This window comes from Cibotium barometz, chromosome 36 (genome assembly GCF_041138505.1).
Source record: "Cibotium barometz isolate CiBa-2024 chromosome 36, ASM4113850v1, whole genome shotgun sequence".
Classification (NCBI taxonomy): Eukaryota; Viridiplantae; Streptophyta; class Polypodiopsida; order Cyatheales; family Cibotiaceae; genus Cibotium; species Cibotium barometz.
The window spans coordinates 46,689,409-46,713,961 of NC_141081.1; the positions used below are offsets into that span (position 1 = coordinate 46,689,409).

General features: G+C 41.3%; 4 protein-coding genes and 1 pseudogene across 4 annotated transcripts; 1 reads left to right on the top strand and 4 right to left on the bottom strand.

The window, feature by feature from the left end:
* Positions 1-319: 319 nt before the first annotated feature.
* Positions 320-1,569, bottom strand: LOC147617960 (uncharacterized; annotated as a pseudogene).
* A 2,570-nt stretch (positions 1,570-4,139) lies between these two features.
* On the top strand, positions 4,140-6,411 carry LOC147617961 (uncharacterized). The gene is made up of 5 exons (XM_086775531.1): positions 4,140-4,212; positions 4,297-4,788; positions 5,041-5,431; positions 5,520-6,223; positions 6,406-6,411. Exons 1-5 carry the CDS (start codon positions 4,174-4,176, stop codon positions 6,409-6,411), a joined length of 1,632 nt encoding a protein of 543 aa, XP_086631657.1. The 5' UTR covers positions 4,140-4,173.
* A 1,248-nt stretch (positions 6,412-7,659) lies between these two features.
* Positions 7,660-8,777, bottom strand: LOC147617962 (uncharacterized). Its single transcript, XM_086775610.1, has 5 exons — positions 8,502-8,777; positions 8,277-8,375; positions 8,097-8,190; positions 7,885-7,986; positions 7,660-7,777 (listed from the first exon to the last, which is right to left on the bottom strand). The coding sequence occupies exons 1-5, from the start codon at positions 8,753-8,755 to the stop codon at positions 7,673-7,675; spliced, it is 654 nt and encodes a 217-aa protein (XP_086631736.1). The 5' UTR covers positions 8,756-8,777; the 3' UTR covers positions 7,660-7,672.
* A 205-nt stretch (positions 8,778-8,982) lies between these two features.
* LOC147617963 (uncharacterized) lies at positions 8,983-10,783 on the bottom strand. The gene is made up of 5 exons (XM_086775611.1): positions 10,031-10,783; positions 9,815-9,943; positions 9,644-9,730; positions 9,391-9,513; positions 8,983-9,291 (listed from the first exon to the last, which is right to left on the bottom strand). The coding sequence occupies exons 1-5, from the start codon at positions 10,517-10,519 to the stop codon at positions 9,094-9,096; spliced, it is 1,026 nt and encodes a 341-aa protein (XP_086631737.1). The 5' UTR covers positions 10,520-10,783; the 3' UTR covers positions 8,983-9,093.
* Positions 10,784-22,435: 11,652 nt separating this feature from the next.
* On the bottom strand, positions 22,436-23,264 carry LOC147617964 (SPX domain-containing protein 4-like). Its single transcript, XM_086775613.1, has 2 exons — positions 23,045-23,264; positions 22,436-22,964 (listed from the first exon to the last, which is right to left on the bottom strand). The coding sequence occupies exons 1-2, from the start codon at positions 23,076-23,078 to the stop codon at positions 22,576-22,578; spliced, it is 423 nt and encodes a 140-aa protein (XP_086631739.1). The 5' UTR covers positions 23,079-23,264; the 3' UTR covers positions 22,436-22,575.
* Between the last annotated feature and the right edge of the window lie 1,289 nt (positions 23,265-24,553).

Sequence of the window (24,553 nt, forward strand, 5' to 3'; positions counted from 1 at the left end):
AAAACCCTATCACAACTGCCCCAGAAGATCCTAGTCGGCGGGCTGTAGCACACCTGTCGGCTATTGGCCAACTGCTTGGCAAAGCTCTTGGAAGCCTTTGCAAGGCTTAGCCCAAGTATGGGCTGCCTTTGGGGCTGGCCCCCCTTCTATGTGAATGCACTTACAGTGCTTTACATGCATCTAATGCTAAGGTTGACACATACATGCTCCTGAATGATGCTTTCTCCAAGTGGGCTAAGAGGATTGACATAACTGATTGACCACTAAGCTCAAAGACTGACCTATGTAACTCGTGCCTGGTTGTCCCTGGATTGAGGGCTCACAATGGGGTCAGGACCATATGTGGAGGTCGACGCCCGATGAATCCTTCACGCAATTCATGTGGCTTTGAGAGATGACATTTATGGCCCTGGAATATCATCTTTTCAAGTGCACGTGACCTCCGTGCATCCAGTCTTGGCCCACAAACTAGACATGCATGGTAGCCACTAGTGACAAGCCCTGAATAACCCCATAGCTACAAAAGTCATGCATAGTCCACATAAGTATGCCTCTAATACGTGCATGCTTTTGTCTTCCACCTTGATGTCGGACCACAACTCCTTTAGCTCATCTATAAGCGATTATAGATACACATCTATAAGCGATTGTAGATACACATCCATATTCTTTACCTTGTAACGACCAAGCACTAGCAAGCTGAATATCAAATGCCTCTTCTTTGTCGTCAACCATGGTGGAATGTTGTAGTTCACAACAACTACGGGCCACACAGTATATGTTGTCGAGCGCTGACCAAACGGATTAACTCCATCCATTGCCAAACCAAGCCGCAAATGCCGAGGGCTCTTTTACAAAATCTAGCCAAGTCTCTTTGATGTGTTTCCATGCCATGCAAAATCTAGCCAACTCTCTTTGATGTGTTTCCATGCCATGCAAACTGCAGGAATGCGTTGCACACCATCCGTGGAGCGATTTTGGGAGTGCCAAGACATAAGGCTTGCAATTGATTTGCACCTGTGTTGAATGCGCGGTATTAGTGGAAAATGCCTCAAGACCTTCTCCGGCATAGTTTCCCCTCAAAGATCTTTACGATATCTGTCAGCACCACACTTTGGACATTTTTCCAAGTCCTTGTACTCCCTTTGAAAGAGGACACAGTCGTTGGGGCAAGCATGTGTGGAATTATAGTCTACGCCCAACTTTCGGAGTATCTTCCTTGCATCACCTTTGGAGCTCGGCACTGTATTCTGAGACGGCAATATGTGATTCTTCAAAAGCCTACACGTCACACCACGTTGAACATCGAGCAAGCATTGTAAAGATGCAATAGTCGTTTGTTTAAAACATGCACACACATTACCTGAATAGCTTTGTGATGGTTTTATCACTCCAACCAAATGACCCTTGAAGGTTTAGCAACGTAAGGACTGTCTTCAGACGGGAAATCCTCGAGCCTTCATATAAGGGTGTACGAGCCTCTTGCTTCATACCCTCGGCCACAGGATCACTTGCCTCAAAAATTGCCTCGAGCATGTCATCCATCAAACTGTCCGTATTCCTCCACATGCTGCATCATTACACGACGTTGTCGTAGCACCGCCCATTTGCACTGGTTGCACTGGGTCCAGCTCTAAGGTGCACACATGTATGCCCTACATGAGGCCTTCCCGTCATCTCATATCCCCTACCGGAGATATGAGGGCCTCGTCGCTATATCACACGGTGCTTTTAATAAGCGCCTCAGGTGGGATCGATGGCTGAGACGAGCGCGCGATTCTCGGCCATCCGATCCCATGCGATCTAAAACTAAACTAGGACGCGCAATCGACGGCTGAGACGAGCGATTGATTCCTGGCCGTCGATCCAAATTTTTTGAAAACTAAACTAGGATCATCGCAGCGCGAACTGGGATAAAAATTTCGGCCGTCGGATCAAGCGAAACCAGCAGCGCGATTCGTGGCCGTCGGTTGAACACCTGTAAAACCTAGCTGGTGAGGGAGACGGATGCAATCGAGACGGAGGAGTCTGAATGACAAAGCGTAACAAGCACTCGGCCGAAATTGAGGTATGTGAAAAAACATATGTTTTGTTCGTCGATGGTCATTAGGCACAATGCGTTGGTTTACATAACTAGAGATAATTAACATTTCAAAGATTTCAAAGGCATATGCAAACGGTGATGATTTATGAGACTAATGCATAAACGTTGAGTTTATTGACAATGCAACAACTCCTTAGCCACACATATGCCAAGTTGCCAACAATGATGATTTTATGGATTGACTTTCAATAGTGTGTCCTTTGTATAGCATGATATATGGCATTTTTTGTATTGCAATTTTTTTTGAATCTTAATCATTTTTCAAGATTTTCTTCTTAAGAAATCTATTGGTTGCATGTAGCGTTCAATTAATCAGGTTTGAGCGCCTTTCATTGTCATTCAAAGCATGCTCGCTTCCACCTTGTCATATGTTCCTTACACCACCCCTTTTGATCCCTTTCACTCAAAGAAGCTTGCTTAACATTCAAGGTAATTTGCTCTCTCTCTCTCTCTCTCTCTCTCTCTCTCTCTCTCTCTCTCTCTCTCTCTCTCTCTCTCTCTCTCCCTTGTCTCTAAATCACTCAGTCTATTTGATATGTGGTAGGAAAATCAAAAAACAAGGTCTACGCAGTAAAATAAGAAAAGTAAGGAAAGTAGGACTGTGTAGTAAACTAGGACTGTGAGCAAACTACGACAGTCTAAGGGATAGATGAATAGCATTGTATTAAGAAAATTTTTTCGCGTTTTCAAACATGATAACTTTCTAAATATGTCCATGTGTGTGAAGGATGAGCTTGTGGATTGAAGATCGTGGGATTGAAGATGGCCCAAGTGAGCAAACTACGATCGAAGAATACTTGGTGCCTGATACAAGTAGCCAAGAATCTAGTTGGAGTCAAGAAGAGGATGGTTTCTTTGCACAAAGGGTTGAAAGCAAAGAAATTGAAGAAAGTGCCAAAGAGTCACTTAATCCACTGCTTTATCTATCGCCTATATATTTCTCCTTTGATAGGAGAAGTTATGATGTGATGGTCATGGTTATTCAAGGGAATTTGTCGATGACCATTGAGTCTTAAGACTTTCGATTCTAGAGGAATCCTTGATCTGAAGAAATGGAGGCGAATGAAGGAAAATCTTTGCTTGGATCAGAATCAAGATGGCTCCCTTGTGCTTTGCTTAAAGTCATTTCCAAATTTAAGGATATCATGCATAGAGGAATGGGAGAATATTGTCATGACATGTCATAATATATTGGAGTGTGGAGATCATAGAGGGATAAAGGAAACCCTTGAAACCATCAAAGAAACATGGTGTGTTGACATTCGTCAACATGGAATCCCTATTTCTTATGTAAAGGACTTCATTAATTCTTGTGCTTGCAGAAACATGGTAAAAGGAGTTGATGGAGATTCTATTCCACGTTGGCTTCAAAAGAACCCAAAAAGAGAACCCACTACCATTTTGAATATTGATAGCTCTAATGTGGAGAGGCATTTGATAGAGATAATGATAGAGCACAAAGTGAGGCTTGTGAAAGTTCGCTCAACAAAAAACCAAGGGCCATCAAAGAGGGTTGTTGATTACTTGTGCCATAGAGGTGGAGAACCTACTCAAAAGGGGACACTAAGGAGATTGAGGACCTCAAAGAAGTGTCAAAAGGGGAACCTACTCAAAAGGGGACACTAAGGAGATTGAGGACCTCAAAGAAGTGTCACTGTCCGTTTAAGGTACAAGTGGAGTATTTGAATACAAAAGACAAAGCAGTTATTTCATTATATGCTTCTCATAAGGGACATGTTCCTGGCACTCGAAATGATCTATATCATTTGCCAGTCCATCCTATTGTCATTGAGCGTTGTATAGAGGATTTGTTTGACATTGGTAGCTCTCGCCATGTAGCAAGGATGTCACTCTCAAAAGAGAGATTGCATATGGAGAAATCTTCAGACCTAGATCGCACGATCTTTAGGTTTTTCATGATTCCAAAAGAGGTCTCCATGTCATACCAAGTACGCAATCAAGGTAGAATTCTAATACTCATTGACATTCGTGGTTTCTTTTCTATGTGAATAGATATTCTTGACATTCATGTTATTGCAGACAAAGCTACAGAAGATGATTGGGCATTGATGTACATGGAATGCTTGAAACTAAAGACACAAAACAAGGTGAGTTTGGTGGTTTTTCTTGACATCATTGGAGTTTCTTTATTTCTTACCATACATTCTTAATTACAAGTTTCGTGGATATAGGTGCTATATTGTCAGCCCTACAATCCTCAAGCGAAGGAAGACAAAGACAAACCATTCATTCTTATTATTCAAGATACGTGGATGTTACAAATGGCACTTCGATTCTCCTTGCATAACTCATGGGCTATTGATAGTACTTTCAAGACAAATAAGTTTGGCCTACCATTATATGCAGCTGTGCTACCAAACCAACTTGGAGTTGGCATTCCAGTGTGGTGTATGATGTGCACTAATGACCCAGGCTCTCATGGTGAGAGCATTGCCTTGGAGATCACTATGAAAATGGTTTTTTCAAGAATGGGAGATATTCGTCCTACAGCTCTAGTCATTGACAAGTGTCCACAAGAACTACAGCCATTGCTTAAGGTGGTTGACGAAGATCCGCATTGTTGGGTTCAACAAGACCAAGAAACTCGCCAACAAGTTGCATGCCATGTCATCCTATGTTGGTTCCATGCTAAGAAAGCTTGGGTTGAGAATTTGTTACCACAAGTAAGAGCTTGCAATATTTCAAGGCTATGGAATGTGGGTATACAGTTAACTAGGACTGAATAGTAAACTAGGACTGACTGTGCATTAACTAGGACTGGATAGTAAACTAGGACTGTGCAAAAACTAGGACTGTGCAGTAAACTAGGACTATGCAGTAACACAGTACTTCGTAATTGAGAGTAGCTTAGGATGTTTGATTTAACATGAGTTTTGGGTTATAATTTAACCTCAAAAAAAATGTGAAAAATGCAGGTTTCCAAAGAACTGCAAGATGAGATTTACACATCAATGTCAAATCTCATGCACTCGGTCACAGAAATGGAATTCGAACAGAAGTATCAACATTTCTTACAATGTTACAATGCCCATGACAATATCATTCGATATGTGACAAATGGTTGGTGTGGGTCGACTTGTGTTTGGCGAAGGCGATGGCCAAAATTTGGCCGATTGTTCTCTTATGGGAATGTTGATACTACTAACTTGGTGGAGCGCCTATGGCAATACATAAAATACACTCTCTTGGATGCACAAATTAACCGGTCCATGCTTGAACTTATACATGCTCTTGTGGGCGATTCAAAGACTGGCAGGCGCATGGGTGGAACTATGCTTGAGTTCTTCAAGCAAAAGCAAGAAATAGGTAATATCAATAGTTCTTTTCACATTTTTGCTGTATTCATTTAAAGTATCGAAAATCCTCTTCTTGACATTTGTATTTCTTGATCTAGCCGATTCTAGGCGCTTTAGTATTCGTGGATCGTCAAAGATGCACACTTCAAGGTTGTCTGCTGGGGAGAGAATACTACAACGGTTTGAAAGTGACCCCTCATCGTTGAAAGTCATCAATGAAATGGCCTTGTCGTTCAAGATTCAAAGCACCTCTTCTTCAAGCCAGTGGTATCATGTGAGTATGCAATCCAATTATTGTGATTGCCCCGATTGGACAAGTGACTGCAAGCACTTATATGGCATAAGATTGATAATGAGGCATCACTTTCCTGAGTTATACAAGTTTCTTCCCATTATTGACAATGCACGCACCTTGGGAATGGTTTCTATGGATCATGAGATTTGTGAGACTTCTGCAAGCCCTTGTAATCAGATGGACATGATAGAGGCCAACACAAGTGAAGACATTCATCTCTGCATTGAGGAATTTAGAAGAATTTTAAGTCAAATAGAGGAAGAATTGGACACAAAGGACTCTACAGAAAAAGAATTATGCTTGACACAGCTACAAACCTCAAAGGAGTACCTTTCAAATCTTATCAAGCCAAAGGAGATTGACATGCCTACAAGAGGGAATGTTCGTCAAATTCAAGCACATGTGACGACAACTAGGCTTGGCCATGGAAGGCCAAGAGAGCCTTTCAATACCATTCCAACTTCAATTCAGGAAGCTGCATTGTGTCACCCCAACAAACGAGCTCATGTATCCGGTGTATTGAGAAGAAAACATCAACGTGGTAGACATCGTATTCAATTTGATAAAAGACCACGTATTTGGTGCCCACATTGCTGCACAAAAACATTGTTGGTAGACCCCCTTTCTACCCTCTCTTGTCACACTTGCCATGGTTTATTGCCTTTAACTGAAAGACATGCTCCCGTCAGTGTTGAAGGCGTCCTCATAAACAAGTATGTGCTATTATGCGATGGATTACAAAGCTTGCAATGTAAGATCATGTCTTGTTTGTATGGTGATTGTAAGGATGAGGAGAGACACTTTTCTTTGACTCTTCCAAGTGGACAAGTCCTCAAAAAGATATACGCATCGCGCGTTAGACTTGTGTTGTTGTACACTTGATATATGAGGATGGTGGCAATTATTGTGTTATTTTGTATTTGTGTGGCATTGGATTTACGTATGATCTCTCTCATTGTTGAGTGTTTATGATCTCTCTTTGGTAAGCATTTGGATGATCTCTCTCATTGTTTATATGGTGATTGTAAGGACTTTGTAGTAAATTAGGACTGTGTAGTAAACTAGGACTGCAAAAACTAGGACTGTGCAATAAACTAGGACTATGCAGTAAACTAGGACTGTGCAGTAAACTAGGTCTATGCAAACACTAAGACAAGCCGAAGTACAAATGTTGTGAAATGGTGGCAAGTACTGTGTAATTTTTTTTGTATTTGTGTGGCATTGGATTTACGTATGATCTCTCTCATTGTTGAGTGTTTATGATCTCTCTTTGGTAAGCATTTGGATGATCTCTCTCATTGTTTATATGGTGATTGTAAGAACTTTGTAGTAAATTAGGACTGTGTAGTAAACTAGGACTGCAAAAACTAGGACTGTGCAATAAACTAGGACTGTGCAGTAAACTAGGACTGTGCAGTAAACTAGGTCTATGCAAACACAGAGAAGCCGAAGTACAGATGTTGTGAATTGGTGGCAAGTACTGTTAATTTTTTTTGTATTTGTGCGGCATTGGATTTATGTATGATCTCTCTCATTGTTGAGTGTTTATGATCTCTCCTTGGTAAGCATTTCGATGATCTCTCACATTGTTTATATAGTGTTTGTAAAGACTTTGTTGTAAATTAGGACTGTGTAGTAAACTAAGACTATGCAAAAACTAGGACTGTGCAGTAAACTAGGACTGTGCAATAAACTAGGACAAGCCGAAGTACAAATTTTGTGAAATGGTGGCAAGTACAAATGTTTTGCATAAAGTAAAAATCAACCCTAAAACCAAAAATAAGTACTACATTGACACATGTAGCATTCCAACCAAAACATTATGGATCCATGGAAGTGTAGCCTTACAAATTCAATTTTGTGCGAACTATAAAATCCCAACTTAACATAAAATGTCATATATCATGGAATGGCATAAGCCATCCATTGACAAAAAACTAACATAGCGAACTAAGGTCACGATGGTAAGGGCAGATGCTCATCCACTACATGGCTAAGCCAAGAATTGAACTCATTCTTCAACTTCATGACGTATCCATGGTCGAACCACTTCTTTGATAGCTTCACAATGAAAAAAGCAATGTCAGAGTTTATAACACCAAATTCACATTTAGCTCATACATAGCAAGAGATTTCATAAGGAAGCTTTTTAATAAGCATGTGGATACCCAATGCTTTGGAGGTGTATGTATAAGGCTCCCATCGATAAGTTTCTTGATAAATGCCATTACATAAAATCCGCAATCAATTGCGTTTGGTTGTTTTGGCACCTACAATGTTTACATACGTATGTCTCATTTGATCGAATCCAAAAAATGCCATATATCATGCTATATATATCATGTCTCAATATTCAAAGCCAAAATTAATTTTCACATACCTCTATACACTTCAACTCAAACCCAGTGGATGGGCATGCAAGAGACTCTTGTAATGGTCCATGTGTGCAACTTGAAGAAATTGACTCAAGAACTCTACAAATATATACATGTAAAATGTTAGCTAGCATTCACCCAAGCATTATGGATTCATGAACTTCAAAGTAAAGCTCTTGTCTTACCGTTGCACAATGGAAACATACTCGCCCGAATTCCCTACATGCAGTGAGTCTAGGTGAAGGAGAATATTTTTTCTCGATGACAAGCCTCTCACCTTCATGCTGTGGGAATTATAGACCACAAAAAGACTCCAGTGGTGCCTAAGAAACATGAAGTTGTAAGTGCTTTGTCTACTCATGACAAAACCAAGAACACATGCATCAATATGAGTAAAGTATTGACCTTACCTATGTACTAGAGGTAGAAACAAGAACACATGCTTGCTCAGATCAATATGTCCAAAGAAATTCTGCAAGGAAGTATTCCTCGTTGGACGCCGTGAAGCCACATAATCATACCACAAACTATCCACGAATGTAACCTTCTCCAGAGCATCTACAGGTAGGGTTTTTTCCATCCACCTACAAAATGAACATGCTTTACACATCTTTGAGCTGCAAATCCAAAAGCTATATTTCAGAATTGAAAAATTTACCGACATGGCAAATAGGTTAAGCGCACGAGTAGACGCTTCCACATTCATGATTGACTTGGCTAATTGCACATCCACCTCGGCAATGAACATTCAACGTGTAGAGTGTAAGTGAATAGTCACTCCGTGTTAAAGTCTACACAACCAAAAAATCAATCCTTGCGTAACTTTAAACCATGCATATGATAAGATAATTCAATATTCAAGCCATAGAGTTATAAAAAGTATACCTTTCATAGACCGCACTTAGATCTTTTACCTCGCCCAAGACATTGTGCGTCTTAATGTCACTAGTGGATATTGTTATTATTACATTTGAAGGCTTACTCTCACTCGGAGAGCTAATATCAAAATAAGTTGCATTCACATTGCAAGCCATCCCCTTCAAGTTCAAACAAACAAGAGTTGACATAAGGAGCCATGGTATGTGAAATAAATCCTACTCTTAAATTGTGTACGAAGAGACATCTTCCACCCCTTACCTTCTTCCGTTTCTTACTTTTTTTAGAGAGTCCTACATGAGCCTCCTTGTTGACAATTTTCTCCTAAAGTGAGGAAACAAGAAATAAAGCATATTTATGTATTTTAGTGTAAGGAAAACAACCTCAAAGTAGTACAAAGGTTGAAGAGATGTATTTTCATACCGTTGTAAGGGAGGCTTTTCCCTCGAATTCCACATTTCTCATCGACACTTCGTCATCGATTATTTTGTTCCCATGTGAGGAGCCTTCACTATCATGGATTTGAACATTTTTCTTTGATCGAGTCTTATGAATTGGAAGATTACAAAGTTTCATGGTCCACGCAATTTAATGTTAGTACCATGTTTTTAAAGAAGCCCTCTACTTAACTAGTACATCAGAAGCCCTCAGACCAACTAGTACATCCATCTCTTACCTTCAAAGGAGAAAAAACAACACACTTTTGTCTCTTCTTCACTTGAGATGGAGCCACATGCTCATGGTTCGCCTCATCAAGAGAGCCCTTCAAGAGAGTGGCATGTTATGAGAGTAAAGATAACAAACAATGAACAAGTTAAAAAAAATCAAAAAATCATATCGTGCATACCAAAGGAGGAGACTCTTTATGATTTTCATCCTTGCCGCTTGTCAATATGTCCTCATCGAGGTTTTCCATCCGTTGAGAACCCACTTCACCATCATCATTGTCAGAATCATCACTTTCTTTTTGGCGTCGCTACAAGATGCAAAATGAGAGCTTAATAATATTCATGGTATAAATATATTTCACAATTAAGGTTAATAGGACAAGAGAAAATCTCACATGTCTGGAATATCCCTCTTTAATGCGCCGTTCAATCCCTTGCATGCGTTTCTCCTTGCTCTCCATGTATTGTTCCATGCCCTTGGCAACAAATCCCTCGATGAATGCTTCCTTTCGCATGTTGTAGGCTCTCTTAGACAAGTTGGTAGGAGCTTTCTTTTCCCAAGCATCTTCAGCCAAAAGTCTTTGTTTCTTTTCATTGTTTTTCATGTTGATTTCAAATTTACGTTTTGCATCTAGAAACCTTGTCTGTGATTGCTTTGCAGCACTCTTTGAAGCTCCTTGCATTCCACCACCCAAGGGGCGTCCTGTCTTTTGAAGTGGGATATCCACCTCTAAGCCATGGTCGACTTTCAAGTGGCGAACCATATGAATTCTCTTGATATAGTTCGTGTTCCATCTAGGACACGTATCTGAGACTCGACATTGCCGAGCAAGTTTCCCAGAAGGAAGAATTATCTCCTCATAAAGAGGGTTTGCAAGTGGCATCTAATAGCAATGAGTACCGAACTCACCATCAATATAAAGAGGTGACATACACAAATTGGTACCACATACTTTTAGCAAAAAGAAAGACTACAAGAATATGTGCACAAGGGTTAAACTAGGTTGAAGCTTTAAGTGTGTCATGTATGCATGGTTGCATATTACTAAACACATGCATGACAAGAAGACATTAATCATGGCAATAAGTGAACCCAAGCATGGCTATAAGCATGCATGCAATAAGCACCAACGTTAAAATAAGGCTGATTTTCAAACTATAAGCATGCATGCAATAAGCACCATCGTTAAAAGAAGGCTGGTTCTCAAATTGGGTCTGTTTGTATAGTAAACCAGGGATAAATAAGCACCATCGTTAAAATAAGGCTGATTTTCAAACTATAAGCATGCATGCAATGAGCACCATCATTAAAAGAAGGCTGGTTCTCAAACTGGGTCTGTTTGTATAGTAAACCAGGGATAAATAAGCACCATCGTTAAAATAAGGCTGATTTTCAGACTATAAGCATGCATGCAATAAGCACCATCATTAAAAGAAGGCTGGTTTTCAAACTGGGTCTGTTTGTATAGTAAACTAGGGATAAAGTATGACTGTGTACTAAACTAGTGTGTAATCTATTTTGAAAAAAAACGTCAAGCTACTTGAACGTTCCAAAGAAATTAAAAAAAAACGTCAAGGAGGAATGCAAGAAGAAGGCACCGTGTGATATAGTCTGATTGACGGCTGAGGGAGGGAGGACGTGCCTCGTCGCTCGATGTATCACCGCCGTAACTTGGACTGATGCCTTGGCGGACGCTACAGCCTCTTTTGCAGGTACGGCGAACGCTACAGCCTCATTTGCAGGCACGGCGGACGAGCGCGCAGTTCCTTGCAGAACTAAACTAGGACGAGCGCGCAGTTCCTTGTGAACTGGGGCGGCTGCAGGATAGCGACAGGTCGCTAGGTATTAGCGGTGTCATCCGACGGCCAGGAATCGCGGGATCATCTCAGACGCACGATCCATTTTCTCCCAGTTCGCGCTGCGCTCGTCCTAGTTTAGTTCTTGCATGCAAGTGATCCGACGGCCAGGAATCAATCGCTCGTCTCAGCCGTCGATTGCGCGTCCTAGTTTAGTTTTAGATCGCATGGGATCGGATGGCCGAGAATCGCGCGCTCGTCTCAGCCATCGATCCCACCTGAGGCGCTTATTAAAAGCACCGTGTGATATAGCGACGAGGATATGAGGGCCTTCTCAAAGCTGAGGGACCTCAGGGGCCCAACCTGAATCTACTGTAAGGATTTGGCGCTGAGTCAGCTGCCAACTAGGCGTGCGAAAGGCAGGAGCTTTTGGCGGTGTCAGGTGAAACTGCCCAAATCCGACGTGGGTTCAATTTATTGGTTTGGCGGTCTGCCCAAATCCAACCTAGGGTTTGGTCCAAAACCCTAGGTTGTTTTCGAGCACTTCGAACTGCAGCGTCGAGATCTCATTCTCATCCTCAGGTGTCATGGCATTGCTGAGGCGGATTCTAACCTCCAGTGCCCGTATCCAGTTTCGGCTTCTCTCATCCTCGGCCCGCCACACCTATGGGGGTGGCTTCCGGGATGCGCCCCACATCACCACAGGCACGCTTCACCACAGGGATGCCTTCTCTCTCCGTCGACTTCTCACATCTTCCTCTACCCCATCCTCCTCCGCAGGCCTTCCTCTCTCATCTTCCCCTTCCAGGTTGAAGTTCTGGTGTTCAGTTCTGGGCCTTGTTGTCACGGTGGTGGTTGCGAATGAGGGTTACTGTGTATATCTGGCATGCCGGGGAGATGTCCCAAGCATGAATCATGGGGAAGACCATATGTGGATCCCTTCTACAATACTAAAGCTCTGCTGGACAAAGTTCCAGATGGATTTTTCTATAATTTTCTTTCTCAATTTTATTTTTATATATCTCACATTCCAGGTAAGCATAATCAGGTGTAGCGGATGCTCTCTCATACGACCAAGAGCAAATGTTGTATCTGTAGCATATCACCAGGATCTAACAAGCATGTTAGATCATGACGACCAAGAGCGAATGCTGTATCTGTAGCATATCACCAGGATCTAACAAGCATGTTAGATGCGTACGCTACTGATCTAGACTTTGTTGATGTAATGTCTAAACTAACTAGTGGTGGGCAGAGCCAAGATCCATATATAATAAAAGATGGATTTCTCTTACATGCACACGGTTATATGACAAAGAAGCTCCGAGTGAAGGTTATGAATGAATCCCATGCTCCTCCTTATGCGGGACATCGCAGAATTCAAGCTACCATAAGTGCTATGGATACATATTTCTATTGGCCTTCAATGAAAAGGACATTCAAGAACATGTTTCCCAATGCTTGATATGTTAGAAGATCAAGTACGATACAGGCAAGCAACAAGGGTTGCTACAACCATTGCCAATACCAGAAGCTCCTTGGGAGAATATTTCAATGGACTTTATTTTTGGTCTTCCTAAGTCCAGACAAGGAAATACAAGTATTTGGACAATAGTTGACAGGTTTAGTAAACAAGCACATTTCATACTTGTCAAAAAGAGCATTAAGTCCCATCATTTGGCTAACCTCTTCATTGCTCAAATCTTTAAGTATCATGGGCTACCTAGCTCTGTAGTTTCAGATAGAGACCCACGCATGACAAGTCTCTTCTGGAAGGGGCTCTTTGATAATTTGGGAACTAAGCTTAACTTTTCCTCTACTTATCACCCTCAAACGGATGGGCGAAGCGAGATAGTTAACTCCACGATTCTTGGTCTTGTCAAATGTTATGTGAATGAAGTCACAGAGAAGAATGAAGTCACGATTCTTGATCTTGTCAAATGTTATGTGAATGAAGTCACAGAGAAGAATCAATGGGATAAGTATCTTCCTTTAGTCGAGTATGTGTATAACAATACTGTTCACTCTTCTACAAGAAAAACTCCATTTGAGGTGGTGGAAGGCTGTCCCCCATTTGGTGGAAGGCCACCCCTCATTCTACGAATGAAGGAAAAGATTTTTGCTGCTGTGCTGATGAGTATGTAAGGGACATCAAGATAGCATTTTAGGAGATAAAAGATGCTATTTGTGCCTCACAACAGCAAAAGCAAAAGCAAAAGCAAGCAACTGATAAGCATCGAAAAGCTATTGCTTTTAAGGATGACGAATGGGTACTCCTTAAATCCCAAAGGCCCGCCGTCTAAGGCAAACCTCAGGCAAGAATTGGCAAGGTGAGTCTACGGGTCATCAAAAGTTTTATGCTAAGCTGGCCAAAAGGTATTATGGGCCATTCCAAATTCAGGGAAAGATCAATGAAACAGTTGATAGGCTTAAGCTGCGAGCCCATTGGCAGATTCACAATGCCTTTCATGTTAGCCTCTTGAAGTCTTTGAAAGGTGTTCTGCCTACGAAACCAATCGATGAAGAGTGAATTTGATGAGCTTGAGGAGATATTGCAGCTTGAAGCAATCCTTAGGCACAAGGACAAGTTGTTGCGAAATGGTAAGGTACTCCGTAAGTATTTAATTAAGTTTAAAAATTATCATTTTGAAGATTCTAAATGGATGATGGAGCCACAGCTGCCTCTCAAGACATCGATGTATAAAAATGTTAATGAAGAAATGTTTTTTTTCTCGTCTCTCTTGTCTTCATTATGTTTTAATGTGCATGCATGAAGGACATGCACATGAAGGACATGCATGCATGAAGGACATGCTTGCGGCGGCAGACTCTGTCTCTCAAGCACCGACGAGTAGACTAGCAATCTACTGCGGGATGGTGTCATGGCTACATAAGAAAGAACAAGCTTGCGGCGGCAGACTGTGTCTCTCAAGCACCGAGTAGATTAGCCATCTATTGCGGAAAGTGTTTTGTTGCTTAAATGTGGATCCCAAGCAAGATGGGCTAAGGCACCTTTACGAAGCATAGTTGAGGACGACTATGATTTAAGGGCGCGGCAATGTCATCAAATTATCATTTTGATACATTACCAATGTTTTTATGACCTCAGCACTTTATTTTGCTGGACACACAATGCATACGTGTCATCAAAATAAAGTCAGACTCATAAAAGATGACTTTCTCTCTCTAGATCTAGAGAGAGAAAGTACATGAAAGGACTCTAACAAAGTAAGGCAACTAACAAGAATGTAATGCTGGTCTACGGAAGGCCATAAGAGCAGAAGTACATTCATAAGTTGTTAGATGAAGCTAAAATGATGATTTTCTCTCTCTATACCTAGAGAGATAAAATGCTCCATAAGACCTTAAGGGGAGCTAGGATGCAACGGAAATGACAATGGAGCACTAGATCAGCTCAAAGACATTCATAAGCCGCTAGCTAAGTAATGCACATTCATATGTTGCTAGTTCCAATGATTTTCTCTCTCTAGACCTAGAGAGAGAAAATACTCCAGAAGACCTTAACAGGAGCCAAAGCTCAACGGGAATGGACATGAAGTACGAGAAGTACTTAAAGACATTCATAAGCCATTAGCTAATGACCTAGGGATTCCAACATGCTTTACGAGAATCAAAATAACCTAGGAACGACCTCGAAACATATTAATTAAGTGTCAGAAGTCACCCGGGAGTGGGGGAACATGGCCCAGGGGGTGGGATAAGGTAGAGAGTGGATAAACTTGCTCCACAAGTCTCAATTAACCTATTATAGGTGAAAAGAAGGAGCAAGGAGCAAATGTAGCCAAAAAGCACCTTTTCCTCCCAAAATAGAGGCCAGAATCTGCTAAATCAAGCTCCTCACTCTCTAGATGGCGCAATTTCACCTCCCCCTCTGCTTTTCTTGCATGTTCTAACTCCCATATGCATATAAGGCATGCAGGTAGTCACCGCATAGCTATCGAAAGCCTCTTTCCACTTCTTCCCTCTGCAATTACCTTCTCTTTGCAATTACTAAGCTATCGAAAGCCTCTTTCCACTTCTTCTTTTTGCAATTACTAAGCTATTACAGTATTTATGGAAACGGAGGTAATCCTAAGCTTCCCATAAGCTGAGAGGAGGGATTTTCGTATAAGTCGTATACATGAGAATATGACTCCAAGTTCTTCTCCTTCTCTCTGTAGGTACTCGGGGCTCTGTGTAGCCTTGTAGTCCTTGAGAGTGGAAACTGGGATTGGCTTCTGGCAAGTTATTTGAGTCATTATGCTGGTAGATTCTGAGGATCATAAGCCCTCCTAATCTTTTTAGCATGACCAACTTTTCATATTGGAAGAAGCAAATTTGGGATGTTCTAGTGCAAAAAAGGTAGATTAAGCCAATAAAGTTGCAAGGAGCAAAGCCCGAAGATATATCTGAAGATAATTGGGATGAGCTGGCAAAGTCTACCATTAGACTTTTTGTCAAAATCAGTCTATTTCAATGTCGAAGAAGTAGATGGCGGTGCATATGATTTAAGGAACAAGTTGTGCGATCTTTATGAGAAGCAGAGTGCTGCATCTCAAGTCTATTGGCTAAAGAAACTTGTGGATTGTCGAATGAAGGAAGGGACGATAGTCTCAGATCATTTGAATGATCGCATTGAATGAATTCAATGCAATCTTTAGTCACTTACATGCACAGAAGGTTCCAATTTCCGTTGAAAGCTATGTTTCTACTTACTACTTTGCCAGAGAGTTGGGACACTTTCAGGATGACAATTAGTAATAGTGTAGCCGCGAATGGACTGAAAATGCCAGATGTTGCTAGTGCTTTACTCACTGAGGAAGTTAACCGCAAGAATGTTGATGCTTCAAAAGGTGGCAATGCTCTTAGTGTTAGAGGAAGATCTAATGCAAGGGGAAATCTGTTAAGAGAGGCAGAAATCATAGCAAGTCTCATGGTCACAAAGACATTGAGCGCTATCATTGCAGCAAGAAAGGCCATGTTAAAAAGGATTGCTACAAGTGGAAAAGAGAGCAAAAGAAGTTGGGTGGAAAGAATGATGATGCCAAGAAGGATGACAAAGGCAAGGCAAAGGTTGAAGAGGCAAACACTATTGTCCATGAGAGTGATGATGGTGACATTTGCTATGCCTCTACACTTGACTATGCATTTCTTGTTGCCACAAACAATGTGTTGTCACAAAATTGGATCATTGATTCCTGTGCATCTTTAAATCAAGTTATTCCACATAGAGAGTGGTTTGTTTCGTATGATGCAAGTAGGAAAGGATGCGTACGACTGGGCAATGACTATGCTTATGAGATTGTTGGAGTGGGAGATGTGCATCTTAGATTTGCCAATGGTTCTTCATTTATGCTCAAGAAAGTGAGACATGTGCCATAGCTTGGTTAGCACTAGACAGCTTGATGCTGGTGGATATCATGTTACTTTTGGTGATTGTTCATGGAAGATAACCAAAGGTTCTTTTGTTGTAGCTTGTGGTTCTAAGTCTAGAACACTTTATATGGTACATGTGTCTAGTGTTAAAAATCATGTCACTGCAGTAACCGAGCAGCCGTCTACTTCTTTGTGGCATCTCTGGTTAGGCCATATGAGCCAAAAGGGAATGAAAATCTTATCTCGTTTTCGCTATATTCTTGAGTTTAATTTTTCAGATTTTTCTATTTTATGATCATTGTTTGTTTGGCAAACAAACCACGTCAGCACATAAAAGAAGTGGCAAGAGGAAAAGTGAGCCTCTAAATTTGGTTCATATTGATGTGTGTGGGCTATGCCTACTATGTCTTTGGGAGGTGCTTCATATTTTGCTACGTTTATAGATTATTACACACGGAAGGTGTGGGTGTATCCTCTTAAGTGAAAGGATGAAGCCTTTCAAAAGTTTGTTGCACTAGTGGAGAATTACAGTAGCCAAAAGCTTAAGTGCTTACACACAGATAATAGTGAAAAGTATGTCTCTAAAGCCTTTCAGGACTTTTGTGACTTGAAGGGCATTAAGAGAGAGTTGACTGCTCCATATAATCCTCCACAGAATGGCGTAGCTGAGAGGATGAATCGTACGATTCAAGAGAGTATTCATAGCATGTTGTCCAATGCTAGATTACCTAATGGTTTTTGGGCAGATGTTGTCAATACAGCTGTTCATCTTATTAATCGGTCACCTAATAAGGCTTTAGATGAGAAGGTTCCAAAGGAGATATGGTCTCTCATCATGTCACCATTACATGTCACCGCCACCACATTATCTCGATCGAGATCCTACCCTTTATTCTCTCCCAGTAGATTCTTCTCACCTTTTCACAGGTTCTTTCAAATTACACATTCTATCCAAGACATCCTCGCGTTCCCAAGTATCATCATCTTTTGAATATGCTATCCATTCAAAATACAATTGCGTACCATACACAACTTTCAAATATCTCCTAAGGTTCACCCGTGATTGTGCTATCTACCAATGTGACTACTTGCCAATCATCCAAGACATTCAATGGGTACGGCAATTACTTGTTGAGTAACGTAAGTAAAAAACATTATGCATTTTGAGATACAATGGTAATAGTAGCTTGTATTAGGGTAAATTACTTTTCTTATAACAACATAAGGTCCATAATACCTAGAACTCAATTTGCAATATTTGCCTAAGGGTAATGAATAGTGCTTGAGCTTAACCTGTTGAAATAACATATCACCCTCTTGAAAGATTTGATGATTGTGCTTGAAATTAGCATAGCTCTTTTTTCTATCTTGTTTTACCTTGATTTCTTAGCAAGTATATCTTCAGAAACTTGTATCTTAATCATATGGTTTGAACATTTTAAGCATTCTTAACTGTAAAGCGCATCGAAACAATGTGTTAAATGCAAACTCAACCAAAGGAAATTATTGCTTGTCATAAGAATTGGGCACACAAAATGAGCAAATATTGGGACATTTACCAACTATTCTTGAGCAAACTCAACCAAAGGAAATTATTGCTTGTCGTAAGAATTGGGCACACAAAATGAGCAAATATTGGGACATTTACCAACTATTCTTGAGCAACAACTCACCTAAAGCATGGAAGCGGTTTCATAAAAGCAGGCTTCCCACACCCATCATAGATCCACACACTTGTAATAATTACTTTGAATCGTTATATCACATATTGCCCCTTACCTCACTTACCTAAGTCATGCCCCACTATATCAATATTCTTCACCACCTCCATGGTGAAGAAAGCTAGTGAGGAGACTTCAATGTGGGAGAGCTGTAGATCGCATAGGGATATGGGGGGAGCACTTTTCAAATGGAGCTGCCACACAAGCACATTTCATTGCAATTCTATTTAACAAGGCTTTGGTTGAGGGTTTCCCACTGTCTTGGGGCATGAACACCATTGTTCCTATTCATAAAAACAGGCGATCTCATGGACCAAGGAAACTACAAGAGCATCATGGTAGGCCATATTTTGGCCAAGATATATGGATTAGTCATGGCAAACGAGCTTAGCACCTTTGCAAACGAGCTTAGCACCTTCGCAAAGGAGGAGGGGCTTCGAGCCCTTGGGATAGGCCAATTTTGGCATAATCACTCCACCCTCAACCACATCTTCACGTATAGGAGCCTTATTGAGCAGGCTAACGCAAATGGATGTATTGCTTTGTGGATTTCCACAAAGCTTTTGATATTGTACCAAGGGAAAGATTACTTCAAAGATGTCTCATCAGAGATGATACGGCGGATTATACTCTTGTTAGAAGTAAGCCTCACCTTGTCCACTCTCTACCTAAGTCAGTGGGAACGAGCCCTTAGCTAGAGAACTCCTCATTTTGCATCATCGCTTATGTCATGGGCTCTCTCTCCCTCTCAATCTATATAAGAAGCCCTCATGTACTTCATTTTTATCAATGAGAATATGATGCCTCTTTGGATATGAATGGATCACTTTCTCTCCCTCCTTGAAACCAACATGGTATTAAGAGCTAGTTTAGTTATCCTCTCTCTATCCACTCCATAGGTATCCCTCATTTGTGGCAGCTCATTCACCATTTATCTCCCCTAATCACCTCATTAGCCTCCCTTAATCTCTCTCTCAAAGCTCTCAACTTCCATGGTAATCGATTGTGTAGGAGAAGCTTAAGAAGCCTTGGCGCGGGTCCTTCTACAACGTGGCCCACTTGGTGTTGTGGTCTATGGGAAACATACTATTATTAGTATAAGCATGTAGTGGGTTTGAGTCTGGCGGATGGTGTTGCTATTTTTTACTTATTTGGGTGGTTTCTTGGGTGCGGCGCTATAGTATATATTTTGCTACAGGCTACCAGTCGACAAGGAAACGCTGTATAGGTGGCGTGCGGCGTGGCTTAAGTGCATTGGACTGACGCCTGCCTTTTTTATGCGCTATTGGGACCTTTTGGGGCCACGCCTCCGCAGGGGCTTTCAGTATGTTTTGGAGGACCGCAAGGAAGAGATTTTGCCCTACCACAACTAGGAGGTTCGTTGAGAAACCAAAGTCCAAGTAGATTTGTATCTACTATGTGTTTTTTTCTTTATTTTGAGTTTTGTTTTTTAATCCAAATAAGTTGTAAAGGGTTTACAGACACTGCCTTGGGACATTTATCTCAGTGGTAAGACCACCCTAGAATATGGCATCTACTTTAGTCATGGTGGCAACTAATGCTAAGTCCCCTGATAAATTCAATGGACATGGTTTCCACACGTGGCAAAACCAAGGTCAAGGGGCACCTTATTTGTGGGCTCTAGTTAAGCCAATTGAAGGGGAAGAGGGTGTAGCTACTAGAGAAGCTATTAAAGCTAAGGATGAGCAAGCCCTAGGAATAATTATTACTGCACTTGACGATAACTACATTCATCACATAGATGATTGTAACATAGCAGCACATGCATGGGATACCTTAGAGAAAAATTTTGGGGCTCAAGCTATACACTCCAAGGTTAGTTTAAAGATGCAACTTTATGGTTTAATTAAAGAACCTAATGAATTAATCGCTTCCTTTGTCAATAAAATGAAAAGTATTATCTCCCAATTCACCTATGTAAAGCCACCTGTAGATGATGAGGATGCCATAGCCGTCCTTCTCAAGGCTATGCCAATGGGGGAGGATGACAATATTGTGACAGTTCTCAAAGAGAAGGACCCAATTCCTTCATTAGAGAGCACCATCAACTCAGTGCAAGAAGAAGAAAATAATCTTAACGGCACCAACAACAGAGTCCACTCAAAAGGAGCTCTGGCAGTCACCCACAACAAAAAGAAATGTTGCCTAGAATATCTGAAAGGATTAAGTGTAAATTAAAGTTGTAATCAAGCAGTCCCAAAGAGCTTCGAGCTTGAGACTGCCTTAGATCCTTTTCTTCTTTGGTGATACCTCTATTGTAATTGACCTTGAGGTGTTCTCTTAAAGAGTAAATCTCTTTTCTCAAAAAAAAACCAAAAAAAAGGAGGAGGAGGAAATGGATGTGTGTGTGTGTGTGTGTGTGCGTGTGTGAGGGGAAGCGACACGAGAGCGTGTGTATGATAGAGCAAAAGGAAAGGGTTGTGTATGTGCGTATGTGTGTGTGCGCACGCGTGTGTGTGAGAGAGAGGAAGGGGTGAGAGAAACGTTTAAGGCATGTTCTGCAGAGAACCTCACGCACAAAAATCTTATCTTATAGGTTCTAGATTGATTTGTTACCTACCATGACAAAAGATGTTCGGATTTGTTTCTTATGGAGCTACCACGACCAAAGATATTTGGGTTTGTTTCTTATGGAGCTATGCAGACATGTGGGGGATCCTTGAGATGTAAGAGATGCCACTCAAACACAGATCCACTGACCACCACAGACAAAGGCGACAAACCACAATTAGACTATCACAGCCCCACAAGTACTAGTGCCACACATCCTATGACCCACCCATCGACGAGGGGTGATTGTATTGAGAGCCAAGGACTACATGAAGACCACGATCACCAAATCCTTGACCCGACCATCCATGATCCACTTCAACCACAAAATGGTGATATTCTAGCACACCATCACATAACAAGGGAGAGCACGATTGACCCAAGGAAGATGCATTTTTCTCATGGTTGTACACTTTATAGCATGGTAGTTTAGGATTTGCATTGATTCTAGATTTGATCCCTTATGCCTCCCCCCTCAACAACAGTGCCATGTGCGTACACCTTGACTATTTTGGGTTTTGTTTGTACCGTTGTACCCTTTTGATTTTAGCTTTCATCTTTCTATGATATCTAGAGGATATGGATACACATTTGCATATACAAGGGTTGTCTCATGGGCCATTTTGGCCTTTCATAGACATTAATATAATCTTTCTTTCTTTCTCTCTCTCCTTAAATGTACAGTGGACTCATTGGATCTCTTACATAAACAAGATATGAAAAGACTGGCAAGCAGTTCATAACAGTAAAAAATTGATATCTATATTTAAGCACATTCTAAATGAACTCTGATGCCAATAACCAAATTCCTTGTACAATGTGAAAGGGGGTCTGTTCCTTTTAAGGTTTGAATTAAGCATGCTCCGAAAGCGATTATTTCAAAAAGAACAAAATTTGAAGTTGATCAAGCAACATGTACTATCGTTGAGACCTTTAAAATATTTTGTGGGCACCTTTCCAAAAAAATAACTCCAAAAGGGGATGGCAGCCAGATTTTTGGTAAACAAACACCTCCATTTCGCCATTACAATACTTGTGCACTGCTCCACACATCACTCCAGCTGAAAATAAGAGGTTTGACACCTGAACCAATCCACAGCACCAAGACCAAGTGCTGATTACTTGCACGAGAAATAAAATACTCAAGCTGAAAAAATGGCGCACGAGATTGATGTCTCATTTCTAGAAACAATGATAATTACTCTATATGATCTCAGGAGTCACAATGTTTGTTGAGCTTATTACAAGCTCAAAAGGGCACCAACTCTCAAACGCGACAAAAACTACAATCAAACCATTCACAATTCTATCACAATATCCTTAAAATATGCAACACTACCTAAATTCTGGCTGGTGCAGAAATGAACAATCAGCTTGGAAAGTCTCCATTGTGAGACAGCCGCAGCTGCTCATTCACGACATCGTGTTTATAATACAAATGTAAGAACAAACCTTCATAGTTCTTCAATCACAAATTACTCTTCATCCACAACTGAACTTGCATCTTCGTTGTCTTCACACGGTGGTAAGGACAACGCGTTGTAAGTTGAGCTACCCCTGCCCATATTTCTGATTGTCTGAAATGCTACCAAGGTATTCTTGTGTAATTGCTTTATGACATCCTCACTAAAAATTGAATCATCCTCGAAAACATTTTCCCTTGTGTCCCTCTCAAATGAGGGCTCATCAGAAGATTCTCCTGTACAGCTTGGAAAGAGTGACAGAAAATTGCTTTCACAATCCCTTACAAGCCTAGACAGTATATCCATGCTGTAGAAAGGTTGACGAGGTGCATCTGGGATGAAGGACAACTGTAACCACGCACTCGTCAACCTATCATGCTTCTTTACAATTTTTACCAGACCTGCATCAACAGGCACAACAATTTAGATTGAAAGCAGTCACACCCAAACAAAATCTCACATAGAGACTGCTTGTTATTACCTCGACATCTTCTCCAGCATCCCAAGAGCCACATAACCTCGTGTCAGTCTCGCATCTACTGCCGCCCTCATAAAGAAAGTCGAGCTACTAAAAAAAATCCCCAAATATACATATCAGGTAACATACTCCACAATAGACTCCCCATAAGTAAACTTATGGTTAACAATGAGGCCCCTCAACTAAGCATACGACCATAATGCCTCCAAATGTCATTGCATATCCTCTGAAGAGTTTACTATAAGCAAATTGTCATTTACATAAATAAGTAAAAGTATATATGTGGGCCCCCCCTCCCGCCTCTCTATAAAATCAAACACCTCATCATTATTAAGTCCAAAGAAAGAGGGCATCCCTGCTTCACCCCAATGGTGCTCTCAAGCTCTATATCACCCTCGATTTTCCTCATTCTACCCAAAATTGCCATATACAAGGATAAGACCCCGCGAGTGAGCTTTGTAGGTACTCCCATGTCATATAGCCTCCTCAGAAGCTGAGCAAGTGATACTGTATCAAAAGCTTTGTGAAAATCTACAAAGCAACTATATATCCTCCATCCCTTTTGCCATGACCTCCTCAATGATGGCCCTAAGTGTAAATATATGGCATGCCTGGCTTGGTGCCCGTGTCTTGCTCTGAGCCTCTGTCCAGCTGCTAAGCTCATGCTCAAGAATAGAGGCATGCCATTTGGCCAAAGTATCGCAAATCATGATGGTGCAGTAATTGCCCGAGTCTATAGGATCCCCAAATTTCAAGATGGACACAAAGGTGTTATCAACCACACAACGGGAAAACCCTCACAAAGAGCCCTGTTAAACATATGAACCAACAAAGGAGCCATCATATCCCTCGCATATATAAAGTGCTTTGCCACCCAAATCCTTATGATCTGAGGCCTTCCTTGCTTCCAACCTGTCAATGGCATCACGCATCACTACCTCTCTGAAAAAAGTAGATGTATCTGGGACGGCTGAGACCTGGTAGAGAGCTATAGCATACTGACTCCAAGAATTTGTGGATGTGATGGGACTCGAGGGAGTCCCGGAGTGGCCGGGCGGTGCTCCTAAAACAATCTCTAAGCCTATCTAGAATCTTGGCTAAGAAACTTGTAACAAAACTCTTGCTCTAGCTAAGCAAGGAAGACTCTTTTCCTTTGTCGTATGAAACATCGGAAAGAGGTGTGTCTGTCTATGAGTAAGGGACCCTAGAGCCACCTCACTACATAGGTGAGCTCTCTACTCAAGACACTCGTCATCATACCATCGATTTTGGGGGCATAGTCCTAGATGAGGCCTCAAGCAGCCGTGAGAATGAGGTAAGGCAACTGAAGAATATAGAGCACCTGCCACCCCAAAGATACATGTGGGTCTAGCTCCACTGTAGTATTACGTTGCACTCTGCATATACCCCTCGCCAAACCCCCACAATCTCCAAAGAACTAACCCCCTTTCACCTAACTACTAACTCGACTAACCCAAATCACATGCACACAATGAGCCCCCACACACAACC